The sequence below is a fragment of the Coregonus clupeaformis genome, chromosome 5, assembly GCF_020615455.1.
Source record: "Coregonus clupeaformis isolate EN_2021a chromosome 5, ASM2061545v1, whole genome shotgun sequence".
Taxonomy (NCBI): domain Eukaryota; kingdom Metazoa; phylum Chordata; class Actinopteri; order Salmoniformes; family Salmonidae; genus Coregonus; species Coregonus clupeaformis.
The window spans coordinates 4269758-4287126 of record NC_059196.1 but is presented as its reverse complement, the minus strand read 5'-3'; the positions used below and the strand labels follow the sequence as shown (position 1 = coordinate 4287126).

Below are 17369 nucleotides of genomic sequence, written 5' to 3'. Positions count from 1 at the left end.
CATAAATGTGTTCTTGGTTTTCTTTTCCACCGAATTCTTCTCACTGTGCAATACCCTCCTCCATACCTCTTTCTGGAGTCCCCAGAGATAGGCTTTACACTGAGCTACATCCTGTTGACTTGAGCTTGCACTGCCCAGCCCTAACATTGTACATTGATCTATAAATAAAACACAATGAATTGAAAATAGAGCATAATAGGCCATGGGGAGCTGTTTACACCACTCTACTTTATTGGCATTTCACTTCTCTTACATCTAGGGGGATCTCAGTCATCTACTTCCTTTTACATTCAACAAAGTGCACAGTAGATCAGCAGACAGTAATGTTCAGTGAACGGTGTCCAGTAGCTGCAAACACAGTCATAAGGCACGCTACATGAGGGTCGTCACTAGTTTCCACAGCCACAAAGTCATAATGTTGGCTAAACCCCGCCCATTTCTACAATTGATCTTCTTAAAATTTGATTTTAAACCTAACCCTAACCACACTGCTAACCACACTGCTAACATTATGCTTAACCCTAACCTTAGAATAAGATCAAAAAGCAATTTGTGGAATCTGACTTTGTGGCTATGGAAGCTAGTGGAAAGCCTACACAAGGGTCTTTCTCATGTTGGACTGAGGCATAGATAGTCACTGGGTTGCATTCACACACGTAGATCTAACATCTTTGCCGGCATCGAGTGAGAGGCACTGCATTGATAGATCTGTTTCAGTCTGAGATTATAAGTCCATTCACTGGTTGCAGTTCACAGTAGTGATCTTCACTCAGATACTCACAGGGTTATAGCTGTCAGTCATTGACTGCTAAGATATCAGTGGTGACATGCTCATCATCCTATACAAACTGTGATATAAAACTACAATTTTCAATTTGCAACATGTGAAGTATGTCTGAAATCTTTAAAACGCTTAACATATGACTGTGTATGTACACTTAGAAAAATTGCTAATAACAACAAACTGATAACACTATGTCATTGAGCTACGCACTGGATGGAAGCTACCATAAACTAACAATGTTATACAAATGAAGTACAGCAATACATCTTCTCTAGTCCTAGTCCCCTACGCAATATAAACATCTGGTAAAACAGGGGGTTATCTCTGGAGTATGGGTGGGCCGTACAGACAGTGTGTGATTGGCAGGTTTCAGCCGGCAGGGTCTAGCAGGGGGACATGTGCATTCCCAGTGAGCAGTTGAGGGCATCGTGGGTAGTGGGATGGGTGGGGGATTGTCTGAGGGGTCAGGAAGGGCCGGAACAGGGGGTCTCTCTAGGCTGGAAGACAACAAAAAGAGGTCACCAATGCGTCGTTGCTATAGGCTGTGGGTCCTAAGCTTTCAATCACCACTGTGCCCAAACTGCCCATGCCTCCCTGAGTGCCAGTCCCTCCCGAGGCTCTTCAGAAGCTCACTTAACGGCTTTCTCTAACTGGGCGTGACAGGTTTGGGGTTTTTCGGGGAGGGGGTGCGGTGGTCTGTGCCATCCGATCAAAGTCTCAGGCTGTTCCCTCTCCTCAACCCAAATATCTCCTGGAGAGAGCAGAGCCATTTCCTACACTACTGGAGAGGGGCGATGAGTGCGGCTTTGTAGATTACGATTATTATTATCTTCATTACTGCCGCAGGAAAAGAAAAGAGAATTCATGAGATATCGTTTTATATGGCTGTTCTTTGGATCCTTCAGGCATTCTGTGCTCAATGAAGCTTTTTGTGTAAAGAGACTGATGACAGTCCCTGTTAAATAGCCCAATGCTCTGTTCTCTCTAGCTTCTCTGACAGAACACTTATGAAAACACACAGCTATTTTTAGGGCACTAAATAATACAATACAATGGTTTAATAATGCCAGTAAGAAGAGCCATTTGATAAAAGGGTCAAAAAGGCACAGAGTAATACATGTGCTGAATAGTTTTCTTTTTAAATTACTCTAGAAAGACATTCAGTAACAAGAAGAAATGTTTATGAGGTATACGATGCAGCCATCGGTTCACTGCAAACTACATACTCTCATACTGCCACCCAGTGGCAGACAAGATAATTCTGATTAAGTAATAAAGTAGTGTATTTTACCTGGGCAGTAGTAAACCACATCCTAAACCTTTCCTGGCTGTAACTACTCGTCCTCTTCTTCCTGCTGAGAAAAGAAAACTGAGTAATGACAACGTTGATGACAAGGTAAAGCAAGACATCAGAAGAGAGGAGAACCAAGATATCCAAGGAAGACCCTAAAAATTGCCAAAGACTCCAGCCACCCTAGTCATAGACTGTTCTCTCTGCTACCGCACGGCAAGCGGTACCGGAGCGCCAAGTCTAGGTCCAAAAGGCTTCTTAACAGCTTCTACCCCCAAGCCATAAGACTCCTGAACAGCTAATCAAATGGCTACCCGGACTATTTGCATTGTCCCCCCTCACTGTAAGGTCTACACCTGTTGTATTTGGGGGCATGTGACAAATAACATTTGAATTTGATATCCCACTCAGTAACATCAATATATGAGCCAAACTGTAGTTTAACTCCATATTAGTTTCTTTTTTTTAAAAGAGCACAGATGACTCATCTTAAAGTGCTAGTTTAACAAAGAGAGCAGCCCGAACAAAGCTTCCCTCTCCAATTAAGTGATATCGCTCAGCTGTGCTTGATTACAGTTTAACAGGATTACTGAGAAGCGGAGAAACTGATTTCATTCAGATAAGGCAGTCATCATCATCAATAACCATAAGAAAGATTCACTAGAATATTCAGTAGAATGCTCAGATCCTTCTCAGAGTGGTACAAGAGTCTTTGCACCAAGGTGAACACTGGTGGGAACATCAGTGTGTTTGCAGGTTGCTATACTACCTCTGCTTCCTCTACCTCTGTCACTTTTTCTTCTTCATCCTTGGCATTACAAAAAATACAAAAACATATGTTGTCGTTGTTGTTTTTTTAAGGGAAGGGTCCAGTTGGGTTAAAAGGGAGTAAAACCATATTACAAACCAGGGGAGGCATCAAGAAAACAGGTAGGAGAGGTGAGGATGGGAAGACACTAGGAACACTAGGAATATATCCACTACTTAGGCCAAGGGAACAAGTTATCCACAGGGATAAGGCATCATTCCCTTAACTGCTAGTGAAGTAGTAAGAGTAGTGTGGGCCTTTAAGCAAGGCCCTCTATGAGGTGGTGTCATATGACGTGAAACTGCAAGGCACTGCATACTTCACAAATCATCAGACCACATTCACTCCAAGGTGCATCTGTTGGGTTGATCATGGTGTTGCGCTAATACAATTAGCTACATTTCTACAAATGTAAATAGCCTATGGGTTAAATAAATTAAAAATATTTAGTCCTGTGACCAAGTAATTCACTGTTTTTAATAACTAAGTAACGGACAACTTGCTTGTGGATATAGTGCTTGCTGTGTATTCAATATTTGATAAATGATGTCCACGGTAACAAATTATTTAAAGCAGCGTAGTCTGGTGCAACATATCTGACACTGCCAAGATCTTGTTGTGGAGGAGCATTGCACAATAACAAACAGTCCATTAATCTTCTGATGTGCTTGTCCTGTCCACACTGTCCACACACTCCTTGCAAAGAGAAGCCATGCCAATGGCTTTTTAAACATCCCGGTTGTCATCAAGTTCTGGTCAAGTCACTAGGGATCCCTATGAAACACTGTAAGATCCAATTCACAAGCACATCTAGGTGTCAAACTTATGCTCATGTGCGCAGAGGCAGATCTTGACACCAAACGATGCATGTCACCTGTTATGAAACATCCACTGGCACAATGCTGCAGAATACTCAAGCCTCCACATAAACCAACGGGCAATGACCTCATCCCAGTCACACTGCATCAAAACCACAACCAGAGTCCAGAGAGAGTCCAATAATTTCCAAACATTATAGACAGCATAGCACAGGAGTGATGCTGGCAGCCTTGGGGAATAAGAGGGTAGAGAGCTCTTCACAACCCCACACTAAATCCACATATGAAGGAGTAGGGTCATGCATAAGATCCATTTACTCCACGTCAGGGGCCACACCATGCAATGGGCTGGGAGCACAGCCAGAATATACCTCTGTTACCTCTGGGCCCTCTTCTTCTTCCTAAGGATGGGGATATCAGGGGTTTTGAGCATTTCAATGTCAAAGAGGGAACAATGGCAAGAGATACAACAGGCTATATTTGAGATAAGTGAAACGGCATGTCACTAAGGAGACTACAAGAGGGAGGAAAGCCCTTTGTTACTTAATGTTCCCATTATTATTATTACCATAAGTATACCAAATGACTGTTGTGTCTGTCATGCTGCACACCATCAGTTATCCGTACCACAGAGACCACAACCCAAGCAGCAGCACAGACAGAAATAGAGAGATAGAGAGATACAGAGAGGGTGTTTCCAATCTAAGATCCACAGAAGATGTCACAAATTACAACAAGAGGAAACTATCTCAACTTCACTGACTGCCTCTTCTTGCTCCTGCAATGAAGGTATAGGAGGGGGTGGAGGAGGTGGAGGAGAGCAAGAGAGGGGAGGACGAAGAGAGCAGAGAGGGAGAGAGAGAGCAAAGGCAGTGAAGCTTGTGTGGAAAAGGAGGGAGGGCAGGCAGTGGCAGTTTGGAATGTTGGAGAGGCTCTCTCTGTGTGTGTGTGTGTGTGTGTGTGTGTGTGTGTGTGTGTGTGTGTGTGTGTGTGTGTGTGTGTGTGTGTGTGTGTGTGTGAGAGAGAGAGTGAGTGAGGAATATTCTAAAATCAGTATGAATGACAGTGCTGGGTTTCTCTATCATGGTCTGTGTTCTGATGGCTACCAGAGTTACCATGTTGCTCATCCAACGATTGAGATATCATTATCTGGCATGAGTGAGAGGGATACAGACATATAGTAAGGGCTACAGTCTGTTCAGATGCCATAGGTGAGATAGGGTCTGTTTAATCTACATAAAAAGTAGTGAAGGAGGAAATTGAAGGAATGCTGAATAAACAGCAAGATGTGGAAGCAAGAAAAGCAGCATTGATAGAATGGTGGAGAGGTAGAGGGGGGACGAATGTAGTTGAAAAAAAAAAAAACACATCAATCTACCTCAAGCTGTCGCAGCTCTTCTTCCTCCTAGAAAGGATGAGATTAAGTGTCAGTGGTGTGGATGGAGGTCAGAGGTGACACCAGAGGCATGCGCTATAGGAAAAGTCTGTTTTTAAAAAATGGAATCTACAGGGATAGATCAGGCTGGAAGGAAGGAAGCAGCTACAGGACTAGGGAAGAAATGAGGAAGAGGAAAGCTAAAAGAGAGGGGAGACAGACAGACAAGAGGTTCGGAGGGAGTGAACACGGGCTACTGATGAGGGAACAAACAGCAGACAGATCACACAAGGCAAGCTCTTCCGTCCTACAACACAAAGCCTTCTGATCTCCGCCAGACAAACCCACACAGCTGGTAACTAGGGGAACAACCAGATAAATTCACAGTCGCAGATGCCCAGTTACCTCCGACCCCAAATCCTCTTCTCCCTGGAAAACCAAACCAAGAGATGGGGAAAAGGGCAAAGGCGGGAGGGGTCAATGTGTGGAGGAGGTACAAGGAGTTTCTGGAGGAGGAAACCCTCTTGCAGATAGCTTTACATGCATGATTCAACATTAACCAAGCTGGAGCCCTAAAATATTTAGTTAAACTTAATTATCTTTCTGTGACTTTGTTGGATTTATTTAGACATACAATCCTTGTTACTGTATCTGTATTACTGTATTAACTATTATACAAGATCTCTTTAAATGTAGACACTAAACAGAGTAGCAGCTAAAGGAGCATGACATATTTCTAAATAAAATCATCAAACAATCTTATCAAATGACAAATATGAATGTTATTGACTAGGGTATCTAATGATTATATCTCTAAGGTGGCATGTCATAGAAAAGATCAGTAGTGTTCAAAACTGTGTCAAGGATTAAGATGAAATGCATCCAAACATACAGCAATCTCTTCACAGGAGGCCTCTGGAAAATGGGAAGGGGGCAAAAACAACAAAAGTGGATCTGGAGTTGCAAATCATGGGACTACGAAGGAAGACGGATTTCAAGCATTCAATATTGCACAAGAAAAGCTACAACAAAGAAGAATGTGAGGTTAGTTGTCTGGATGTCAGACACAGATCACAATCACAAGGATGCAAACAAACTACATTAAAACTGAACACCCAAGGCCCTTAGCACAGAAATTGAGACTACAATATATAATGAATTTGATTTAAGGACTGAACATTATAGCTATAGAACATTCAAAGTAGATCTACCTCAGAAACCTGCTGATCGTCTTCTCCCTAAAACAACAAATAGCAATGATTAGCTTTGGATCAACTCGCTAGCTTTCACCAGGTTACTGTAACCAGGAAATAGAGATTTTAACAAATTGATGTCACGCCCTGGCTCTGGGGACTCTTTTATGTTGAGCCAGGGTGTGTAGGTTCTATGTTATAGTTTTCTATGTTTTGTTCTAGATCATTTATATCTATGTTGGCCAGGGTGGTTCCCAATCAGAGGCAGCTGATTCTCGTTGTCTCTGATTGGGAACCATACTTAGGCAGCCTGTTGGCACTAGTTATTTGTGGGATCTTGTTCCGGAGAGGTTTGTGTTTGTTAACCTTAGGACTTCACGTATCGTTTTGTTGTTTTGTTGTAGTGTCATTAAGTACTCATTCAAAGATGTACGCATATCACGCTGCGCCTTGGTCCGTTGCTTACGACGATCGTGACAGAAGATCCCACCAAAGGAGGACCAAGCAGCGTGTCCAGGAACAGACAGCCTGGACTTGGGAGGAGATCCTGGACGGGAAGGGATCCTGGACTTGGGAAGAGATCCAGGCCGGAATGGATCGCCGTCCTTGGGAGGATACTGTGGAGGCGCGCTACAGAGAGGAGCAGCGGCAACGCAGTGGGTACCGGCCGAGGAGGAAGCCCGAGAGACAGCCCCAAGAAAATGTTGGGGGGGGGCTAAAAGGGCAGGCTCCGTGTTATGCGGAGCCACGTACTGTGCCGCGAGTGTTCCGGCACAGTCCTGTACGTCCTGTGCTAGCTAAGGTGGGCATGCAGCCAGGACGGAGTGTGCCGGCTCAACGCTCGTGGCCTCCAGTACCCCTCCTCGGTCCCGTATATCCTGCGCCAGTGCCACGTGCTGTAGCGCCAGTACGAGTGCACAGCCCTGTACGTCCTGTGCTGATGCCTCACACATATTGTGTGGAAGTAGGCATTCAGCCAGGACGGGTTGTGTCAGCTCTCCGCTCCAGACCTATGGTGCGTGTTCCCAGTCCAGCCCGGCCTGTTCCTGCTCCCCGCACCAAGCCAATGGTGCGTGTTCCCAGCCCGGTCCGGCCTGTTCCTGCTCTCCGCACCAAGCCTGTGGTGCGCGTCGCCAGCCCGGTCCGGCCTGTTCCTGACCCTCGCACCAAGCCTGTGGTGCGCGTCGCCAGCCCGGTCCGGCCTGTTCCTGTCCCTCGCACCAAGCCTGTGGTGCACGTCGCCAGCCCGGTCCGGCCTGTTCCTGTCCCCCGCACCAAGCCTGTGGTGCGCGTCGCCAGCCCGGTCCGGCCTGTTCCTGTCCCCCGCACCAAGCCTGTGCAAGGCACTTAACCCTAATTGCTCCTGTAAGTCGCTCTGGATAAGAGCGTCTGCTAAATGACTAAAATGTAAATGTAAAAATGTGCGCGTCGCCAGCCCGGTCCGGCCTGTTCCTGCACCAAGCCAGTGGTGCGCGTCGTCAGCCCGGTCCGGCCTGTTCCTGCTCCCCGCACCAAGCCAGTGGTGCGCGTCGTCAGCCCGGTCCGGCCCGTTCCTGCTCCCCGCACCAAGCCAGTGGTGCGCGTCGTCAGCCCGGTCCGGCCCGTTCCTGCTCCCCGCACCAAGCCAGTGGTGCACGTCGTCAGTCCGGCACGGCCCGTGCCTGGTTCGGCACCGGTCAGCTGCTCCACTCCGGAGCCAGAGCAATCCGCTCCACCGGTGTCCAGTCCAGCTCCGGCCAGCGGGGCCAGACCAGACCAGGGGCGCTACGGGGGGGTAGAAAGAGAGTGGTGGTCACGCCCGGAGCCGGATCCGCCTCCGAGGCGGAATGCCCACCCGGCCCCTCCCCTGTTGGTTTTGGTTGGCGCTGTCGCAGTCCGCGCCTTTGGGGGGGGGGTACTGTCACGCCCTGGCTCTGGGGACTCTTTTATGTTGAGCCAGGGTGTGTAGGTTCTATGTTATAGTTTTCTATGTTTTGTTCTAGATCATTTATATCTATGTTGGCCAGGGTGGTTCCCAATCAGAGGCAGCTGATTCTCGTTGTCTCTGATTGGGAACCATACTTAGGCAGCCTGTTGGCACTAGTTATTTGTGGGATCTTGTTCCGGAGAGGTTTGTGTTTGTTAACCTTAGGACTTCACGTATCGTTTTGTTGTAGTGTCATTAACTACTCATTCAAAGATGTACGCATATCACGCTGCGCCTTGGTCCGTTGCTTACGACGATCGTGACAATTGATTATTACTACAATACAATAACATCACAAGTGCTTTGATATCTATTGACACATTGCACATAAATACTGATGGATATATTCAGTTGAACTTGTTCAACAGCATATAACTTTATATCTTATCAATAACAAGTTTATAATGGTTTACTCTGTAGTGAACAACAGTGCCCTGGGTAACACTAACACGTCTCGGTTTACTCTGCGTCTGTTTGTTTGTGCCACAGCACATTGTATTCAATACCAGCACTGCCTTCTGAGGCACTTCTGAGCCCAACAGAACACAACAGTGGTATGAGACATTAAAACAATGTGATATTTGACCTTTTCTGATCAGTCAGGCTTTTGCCTTCATATAACCTTTACCATTCTCAATACAGCTTTCAAGTCACAATAAAAGTATTTATTAATGAATTAAGCTGCTGGTGAGTTGGGAAACTTTGCAAGTGTATATAGATAGCATGTTATTAAGCATGTATGATGTAATCATGTTTTGTTACAATGGCTAGCAGACATAGCTGGGCCTGGGCATTGGCAGAGAAACTTCATAGTACTGATTTATAAATCAGTGACTATGGCCAGGAATACTTAGACCTAACATACGTATTTCCCTTTTAGACCGACATGTATATGCTTTGTTTAGAATAGTTGAATGACTAAAATATCTACAAGTTAATAATTTACTTAATTCTAGAATATTAGAGAGTTAAATAAAGGCACAATGTAGTATGGAACCATGTGCCAGGTCTATTGGATCCAGGCTAAGGGCTTTCTTAGTGGGGCAGATGGCACAATGCAGAGACCAGTGGCAGTTATTATTAATGACAATGCCCTTCATATCAGGCATTACTTCGGTGGACACAGTGTCGCCTGTTACCTTAGCCTCCTCATCCTCTAGTTCTTCCTGTTTAGGATAAGAGAGAAAAACTGTGAGACTGAGACATGACTCCCATATTTCTATTTGATTTCAATACTTTTCAGAAATGTAAAAACACTTTACCTGGGCTTCTTCCTCCTTCACGGGGGCCTTTGACAGAAAGGGGAGAAAATAGAAAATATTGTGTATCAGTATCTTTACAATGACAGCATTACCTCAAGGAGGCTTTAGGCTAACAGAGAACCTCTCCTCAAAAATGGATGAGACACTTCTACATTGGAGGTCGTGCAACTTGAACAGATCTCACAGATCAGGCACATTGAACAACAACATGTGGGGATTTCCAGAGGACCCACACCAACACATGCACACCTAGACATGGATGGACAGTGGAACTACACATACACACCTAGACATGGAGACACATACTACACATACACACCTAGACATTGTTTTGGAACAAAGGACATAGTACATATCAAGGAAAATCAAGACCAATGATTATGTAGTCATTGAGACGACACAAAGGCTGCAAATGGAGTCAATAAAAACTAAAAAACTAAACAGCATACAAAGAGATTACAGTTATCTGCTACAGAACAGAGAAGTGGTTAAACATCCAACAGATCTGAGGAACAAATAGAACAGTCAACAGAAACAGTTACAGAACAGTCAACGGAAACAGTTACAGAACAGTCAATAGAAACAGTTACAGAACAGTCAATAGAAACAGTTACAGAAGAGTCAATAGAAACAGTATACAGGTGGGTTAGTATGTTCCAGAGTTGAGAAGGAGACGAGGACAACAGGAGCTTGAGGGAAACAAAACCCTGAGGTAGAGGAAAAGACAACATTAAAGAGATGGAGGAGAGGAGATGCCACGGGAGGACACAGCACGGGATTCTGGGAGCCAATTACAGTGTCTTCACTGGCTTCCTCTGTGTCTTCGACCGCCTCCTCCTCCTCTGCCACCTTCTCTTCTGCGGCGACGTCTTCTTCTGCAGCCTTTTCTGCTGCCTCCTCTCCTGTTTCTCCTCCCACCTCCTCTGTGTGTTCATCTCCATTGAACTCCTCCATCGGAACCTCTCTTTTCTAGAGTGAAAACAACAATGTGCCATCAAGGGGGAAAAAACGATGTATTAGAATAGTAATGACACAGCAGCTGTCATGGGCGCACAAACACCAGGAGGGGAGCAGCCCTAATGCTGGAGTCACATGTTCAAAGACATCACAGAGTAAAGCATCAGCATCAGCAGCTCCTCTGAGTAAAGGAAAATGCATGAATAAATGAAGGGAAATTACATATGGTTACAAGGTGATGAATAGCAGCATATTGGTGCTGTGGAGAGAAATGAGAGGTTTGCATTGTTGTATGGTGTAGCGAGGAAGACTGCATATTATCCCACTGCCGGAAGCCAGCTAAATCAGTACAGTCAACAGTATCAATAAAATAACTGTCATTCCCACAACATTGCAGCTTAAATGGAAAATAAACCGGCCTGGTACTCTGGTACTCTGGAGAACAACAAAAGCAGGGGGCGGCTGAACTCATTTCCCAGAAATACCCATGAAGCTGGTCCAGTAAAAATAACTCAATTTGCACTCTTCTCGAAACAGCACCCTCTAAAAGCCTGTGGGATTTATAAGAGGAAAATCACAGGTTCCACTGGGCAATATTTCTCTGCTGTCCCTGGCCACCTCCTTGAAAAAAAGATACAATTCATTTCTCTGTGATGCTCATGCACCAGGTCAATCTCTCCGGTTTGGCAGCATCCCAAAGTGAGCTGAGATGTTTAAGTTTGCCTAATGTACTTTTTTCTTAATATTTCTCCATATAAACGTTCATATCACCATTTTTTACAACAGCATCAGCATGCTCTTCTGTAAGAACAGTCCTATTATACAAATTATTAATTTGAAAAAGAATGAACTGATTCCCAATCATCTGCTTTCTATTGAATAGAAATCATATATAATATCTAGAATGATTATAAATACTTTATATGCTTTGTAAAAACTACAGATGAAATATAAACACAATGACACACTATTAAAGGGAGAAATGTACACATGTTAATTAATGAGAGATGGTTACACTGTTTTTAAACCAACTCTAAATTGACACTCATCCATGCAATGAGAGGATTAGCAACATTACTGGTTACTTGGTAATCATCCATGGAAAATGTAACCAACAAGAGTTAACTGGGTAACTGGAAAATGAAACCAACAGGAGTTAACTAGAGAAATGGTTAAGATTACGCTGGATAGGAAGAAACCGGGGGAGAAATGGTAAAGGTGAGACAGGGACTGAGGGGATAAGAGAAAGGCATTACTAGTGAGTCATCATCAAGGTTCTCCTCCTCAACCTCCTCAGCTTCAAGGTTCTCTTCATCTTCAGCATCATCAGTTCCGTTCTCAACGGTCTCACTCTCAACGGTTCCGTTCTCAATGGTCTCATTCTCAACAGTCCCATTTTCAAGGATAAATGCCTTTTCCGCCTCTTTCGCTTCCTGCACCAAGGACAATTGGCAGGTTGTTTAACACAGTTGCATCATCCTCAACTAGCTTAGCATACATGTCACATCGTATCCCTCTCACACAATTAACATCACTAACCCCTGCTTGCCCTACAAAGGAATATGATATACAGTGGGGGGAAAAAGTATTTAGTCAGCCACCAATTGTGCAAGTTCTCCCACTTAAAAAGATGAGAGAGGTCTGTAATTTTCATCATAGGTACACGTCAACTATGACAGACAGAATGAGAAAAAAAATCCAGAAAATCACATTGTAGGATTTTTTATGAATTTATTTGCAAATTATGGTGGAAAATAAGTATTTGGTCAATAACAAAAGTTTCTCAATACTTTGTTATATACCCTTTGTTGGCAATGACACAGGTCAAACATTTTCTGTAAATCTTCACAAGGTTTTCACACACTGTTGCTGGTATTTTGGCCCATTCCTCCATGCAGATCTCCTCTAGAGCAGTGATGTTTTGGGGCTGTCGCTGGGCAACATGGACTTTCAACTCCCTCCAAAGATTTTATATGGGGTTGAGATCTGGAGACTGGCTAGGCCACTCCAGGACCTTGAAATGCTTCTTACGAAGCCACTCCTTCGTTGCCCGGGAGGTGTGTTTGGGATCATTGTCATGCTGAAAGACCCAGCCACGTTTCATCTTCAATGCCCTTGCTGATGGAAGGAGGTTTTCACTCAAAATCTCACGATACATGGCCCCATTCATTCTTTCCTTTACACGGATCAGTCGTCCTGGTCCCTTTGCAGAAAAACAGCCCCAAAGCATGATGTTTCCACCCCCATGCTTCACAGTAGGTATGGTGTTCATTGGATTCAACTCAGCGTTCTTTGTCCTCCAAACACGACGAGTTGAGTTTTTACCAAAAAGTTATATTTTGGTTTCATCTGACCATATGACATTCTCCCAATCCTCTTCTGGATCATCCAAATGCACTCTAGCAAACTTCAAACGGGCCTGGACATGTACTGGCTTAAGCAGGGGGACACGTCTGGCACTGCAGGATTTGAGTCCCTGGCGGCGTAGTGTGTTACTGATGGTAGGCTTTGTTACTTTGGTCCCAGCTCTCTGCAGGTCATTCACTAGGTCCCCCCGTGTGGTTCTGGGATTTTTGCTCACCGTTCTTGTGATCATTTTGACCCCACGGGGTGAGATCTTGCGTGGAGCCCCAGATCGAGGGAGATTATCAGTGGTCTTGTATGTCTTCCATTTCCTAATAATTGCTCCCACTGTTGATTTCTTCAAACCAAGCTGCTTACCTATTGCAGATTCAGTCTTCCCAGCCTGGTGCAGGTCTACAATTTTGTTTCTGGTGTCCTTTGACAGCTCTTTGGTCTTGGCCATAGTGGAGTTTGGAGTGTGACTGTTTGAGGTTGTGGACAGGTGTCTTTTATACTGATAACAAGTTCAAACAGGTGCCATTAATACAGGTAACAAGTGGAGGACAGAGGAGCCTCTTAAAGAAGAAGTTACAGGTCTGTGAGAGCCAGAAATCTTGCTTGTTTGTAGGTGACCAAATACTTATTTTCCCCCATAATTTGCAAATAAATTCATAAAAAATCCTACAATGTGATTTTCTGGAGAAAAAAAATCTCAATTTGTCTGTCATAGTTGACGTGTACCTATGATGAAAATTACAGGCCTCTCTCATCTTTTTAAGTGGGAGAACTTGCACAATTGGTGGCTGACTAAATCGTTTTTTTCCCCCACTGTATGGAGTGCACTTAGCCATGTCTGAGCAAAAACAAACTAGCATTTCAGCTAAATAAACATTAAAACAGCCTGACATGGAAGTAAACCATTTATTTGCATTATAAAATCCATTGAGTGGAAAAAAGGGTTGTGTGGTTGTAATCTAAAGCTCAAAAGCTATATAAACATCATTTTCATTTTAGAAAAGTAAGTGAAAGTTGAATTCCAACCTTGGATCCTGGAGGAGGTGGCAGACCCAGGAAGGCATATACCGCATTGTCTTCTTTGGCGTCAAAGAATGTCTCGTAGTCCTGTGGTAAAAGACAAATGAGACACTCCAATCGTTCTCTCAGCATTTTAATGGAAATGTTCCCCCTCTACCTGGCCTATTAGTTACCACACCTTCTACATTATCTTGTTTTGCTCACCCCACAGTAGCTCTCTTCGTTGAAGATCTGAGGGGGTAGGGGGATCCCGTTGGTGGGCTTTTTCTCCACAGGGACATTTTCCCTCATCCACATGCGGTTGTCCTCATTGCAGGCAATGTCCAATGGAGCGTAGTCCACTTTCAAGGCCTCCAGGAATCCAAGCACATCCTGTTGCTTCTTTTTGATCTGGGCCATCACACAGGTGTACAGACAGACAACAAACACAGTATAGATATTGCATTCGGAAAGTATTCAGACCCCTTTACTTTTTCCACATTTTGTAACGTTACAGCCTTATTCTAAAATTGATTAAATAGTATGGAAAAAAAATCTAAATAAAAATGTATGCACTCACTAACTAAGTCGCTCTGGATAAGAGCGTCTGCTTAATGACAAAAATGTAAATGTATTTTTTTTAAATCCTCAATCTACATACAATACCCCATAATGACAAAGTGAAAACAGGTTTGCAGATATCGTCGCAAATTTATTTAAAAAAACTAAAACAGAAATACCTTATTTACATAAGTATTCAGACACTTTACTATGAGACTCGAAATTTAGCCCAGGTGCATCCGGTTTCCATTTATCATCCTTGAAATGTTTCTACAACTTGATTGGAGTCCACCTGTGATAAATTCAATTGATTGGACATGATTTGGAAAGGCACACACCTGTCTACATAAGGTCCCACAGTTAACAGTGCATGTCAGAGCAAAAACCAAGCCATGAGGTCAAAGGAATTATCCGTAGAGCTCCGAGACAGGATTGTGTCGAGACACAGATCTGCGGAAGGGTACCAAAAACATTCTGCAGCATTGAAGGCCCCCAAGAACACAGTGGCCTCCATCCTTCTTAAATGGAAGAAGTTTGGAACCATCAAGACTCTTCCTAGAGCTGGCCGCCCGGCCAAACTGAGCAATCAGGGGAGAAGGGCCTTTGTCAGGGAGATGACCAAGAACCCAATAGTCACTCTGACAGAGCTCCAGAGTTCCTCTGTGGAGATGGGAGAACCTTCCAGAAGGACAACCATGTCTGCAGCACTCCGCCAATCAGGCCTTTACAGTAGAGTGGCCAGATGGAAGCCACATGACAGCCCGCTTGGAGTTTGCCAAAAGGCACCTAAAGGACTCAGACCATGAGAAACAAGATACTCTGGTCTGATGAAACCAAGATTGAACTCTTTGGCCTGAATGCCAAGCGTCACGTCTGGAGGAAACCTGGCACCATCCCTACGGTGAAGCATGGTGGTGGCATTAGCATGCTGTGGGGATGTTTTTCTGCGGCAGGGACTGGGAGACTAGTCAGGATCGAGGGAAAGGTGAACGGAGCAAAGTACAGAGAGATCCTTGATGAAAACCTGATCCAGAGTGCTCAGGACCTCAGACTGAGGCGAAGGTTCACCTTCCAACAGGACAATGACATTTACATTACATTGACATTTTAGTCATTTAGCAGACGCTATTATCCAGAGCGACTTACAGTTACTGAATACATATTTTTTTATACTGGCCCCCCGTGGGAATCGAACCCACAACCCTGGTGTTGCAAACGCCATGCTCTATCAACTGAGCTACATCCCTGCCGGCCATTCCCTCCCCTACCCTGGACAACGCTGGGCCAATTGTGCGCCGCCCATGAGTCTCCCGGTCGCGGCCGGCTGCGACAGAGCCTGGATTCAAACCAGGATCTCTAGTGGCACAGTTTGCACTGCGATGCAGTGCCTTAGACCACTGCGCCACTCAGGAGCCCAATGACCCTAAGCACACAGCCAAGACAACGCAGGAGTGGCTTCGGGACAAGTCTCTGAATGTCCTTGTGTGGCCCAGCCAGAGCCCGGACTTGAACCCGATTTAACATCTCGAGAGAGACCTGAAAATAGCTGTGCAGTGACGCTCCCCATCCAACCTGACAGAGCTTGAGAGGATCTGCAGAGAAGAATGGGAGAAACTCCCCAAATACAGGTGTGCCAAGCTTGTAAAGTCATACCCAAGAAGACTCGAGGCTGTAATCGCTGCGAAATGTGCTTCCACAACGTACTGAGTAAAGGGTCTGAATACTTATGTAAATGTGATATTTCCAAAATTACTAAAAACCTGTTTATGCTTTGTCATTATGGGGTATCGTGTGTAGATTTAGAATAAGGCTGTAACATAACAAATTGTGGAAAAAGTCAAGGTGTCTGAATACTTTTCGAATGCACTGTGGGCTTCTTCTTTATGAGATCATGTTTGGCTGCTTTTTTCTATCATTAGGTTGGGGAGAGCAGAGTAGAAGACACTGATACATTAATGAAAGCTTTTGACTTTATGTTTTATATTTTAATAATAATAATAATAATAATAATATGCCATGAATCAATTCACATATCATACATTTTCTTTGATCTTGTAGATTAGGTTTGAAGTAATCCAAATATATTCCAGAAAGTTCTGCAAGTGAATGCATGGTGGTTCATTTTCAACAGATTGCTTTTGCAGGTTTGGAATGTGATCTCAGCGACGGTCGAGATATATAAGGAAACTCGAGTAGTCTTAGTGCTTCTCAACTGAGAAGTTAGACGCAAATAACGGTACTAAAAGTTGACAAACCGCTAAATTGCCTAGGCCTATAATAACTTCAACCGATTTGAATCTGTTTGCCAGTCACATAAATGCATGTACTAAGAGCTGAACAATAGTCGTAGGAAACCGGCCAACAAAGTTAATTTTGCATTTAAAAACAAAGACTCGGGTAAATGCTTACCGCTGTCGATCCTGATGAAGAAGCTAGAAATACTTTTATAACCATTTTGTTACAACGTGTTCTGTAGAATGAGGTACTAACGTAGGTTATTAAAGATACAGGCTGCCTGCCCTAATAGTAGAGCGTACCCAGGACATTACTCTGCGAACACAAGCCACACTAATGAGGCTATTTTTGTCCCCAAACTCTCCATCACCGCAGGATTGGTGGGCCAGGTTTTAGGGGTGCAGCGCTGACCGAGTGATTGGCAACTTCAGCTGTCTGTCGGCATGGGGACCACAAAGTTAGTTTGAAGCTACATGCAAAGTGCATATATGGACAGAAATAGCCACTGACCAACAGAGCAACTAGTGAAAACAAAACCAAGAGTTAAAGCGGGCAGTTGAAATGTATGCATATTGTTGGACCTAACAGTTTTTTGTTGTTGTAAATCTACAGTGTACATCTTTATTTGTTTAACTTATTATAGGCTAGTGTATCTTTTTGTTGTTGTAGTAAATCCCGAAAGACGATTTTTCTTTAAACAATTGCAAACGAAGTCTAATGTAATTGTTTTACTAGAAAACAATGAGTTTATATACAAATTAG

At 44.2% G+C, this 17369-nt stretch overlaps 1 protein-coding gene across 30 annotated transcripts; it reads right to left on the bottom strand.

The window, feature by feature from the left end:
• Nucleotides 1-208: 208 nt before the first annotated feature.
• LOC121558743 (SH3 domain-binding glutamic acid-rich-like protein) lies at nt 209-16946 on the bottom strand. 30 transcript variants are annotated; one of them, XM_041872133.2, is made up of 13 exons: nt 16782-16946; nt 14037-14222; nt 13839-13919; nt 11711-11887; nt 10293-10466; nt 9498-9524; nt 9375-9401; nt 6288-6314; nt 5482-5505; nt 5080-5106; nt 4073-4102; nt 2076-2139; nt 209-1281 (listed from the first exon to the last, which is right to left on the bottom strand). In XM_041872133.2, the coding sequence occupies exons 1-12, from the start codon at nt 16824-16826 to the stop codon at nt 2119-2121; spliced, it is 846 nt and encodes a 281-aa protein (XP_041728067.1). In that variant the 5' UTR covers nt 16827-16946; the 3' UTR covers nt 209-1281; nt 2076-2118. The 30 variants fall into 30 exon arrangements, with proteins under 30 accessions (XP_041728067.1, XP_041728070.1, XP_041728074.1 ...); XM_041872136.2 differs by having other exon boundaries at nt 2076-2136; XM_041872140.2 differs by having other exon boundaries at nt 4082-4102.
• Between the last annotated feature and the right edge of the window lie 423 nt (nt 16947-17369).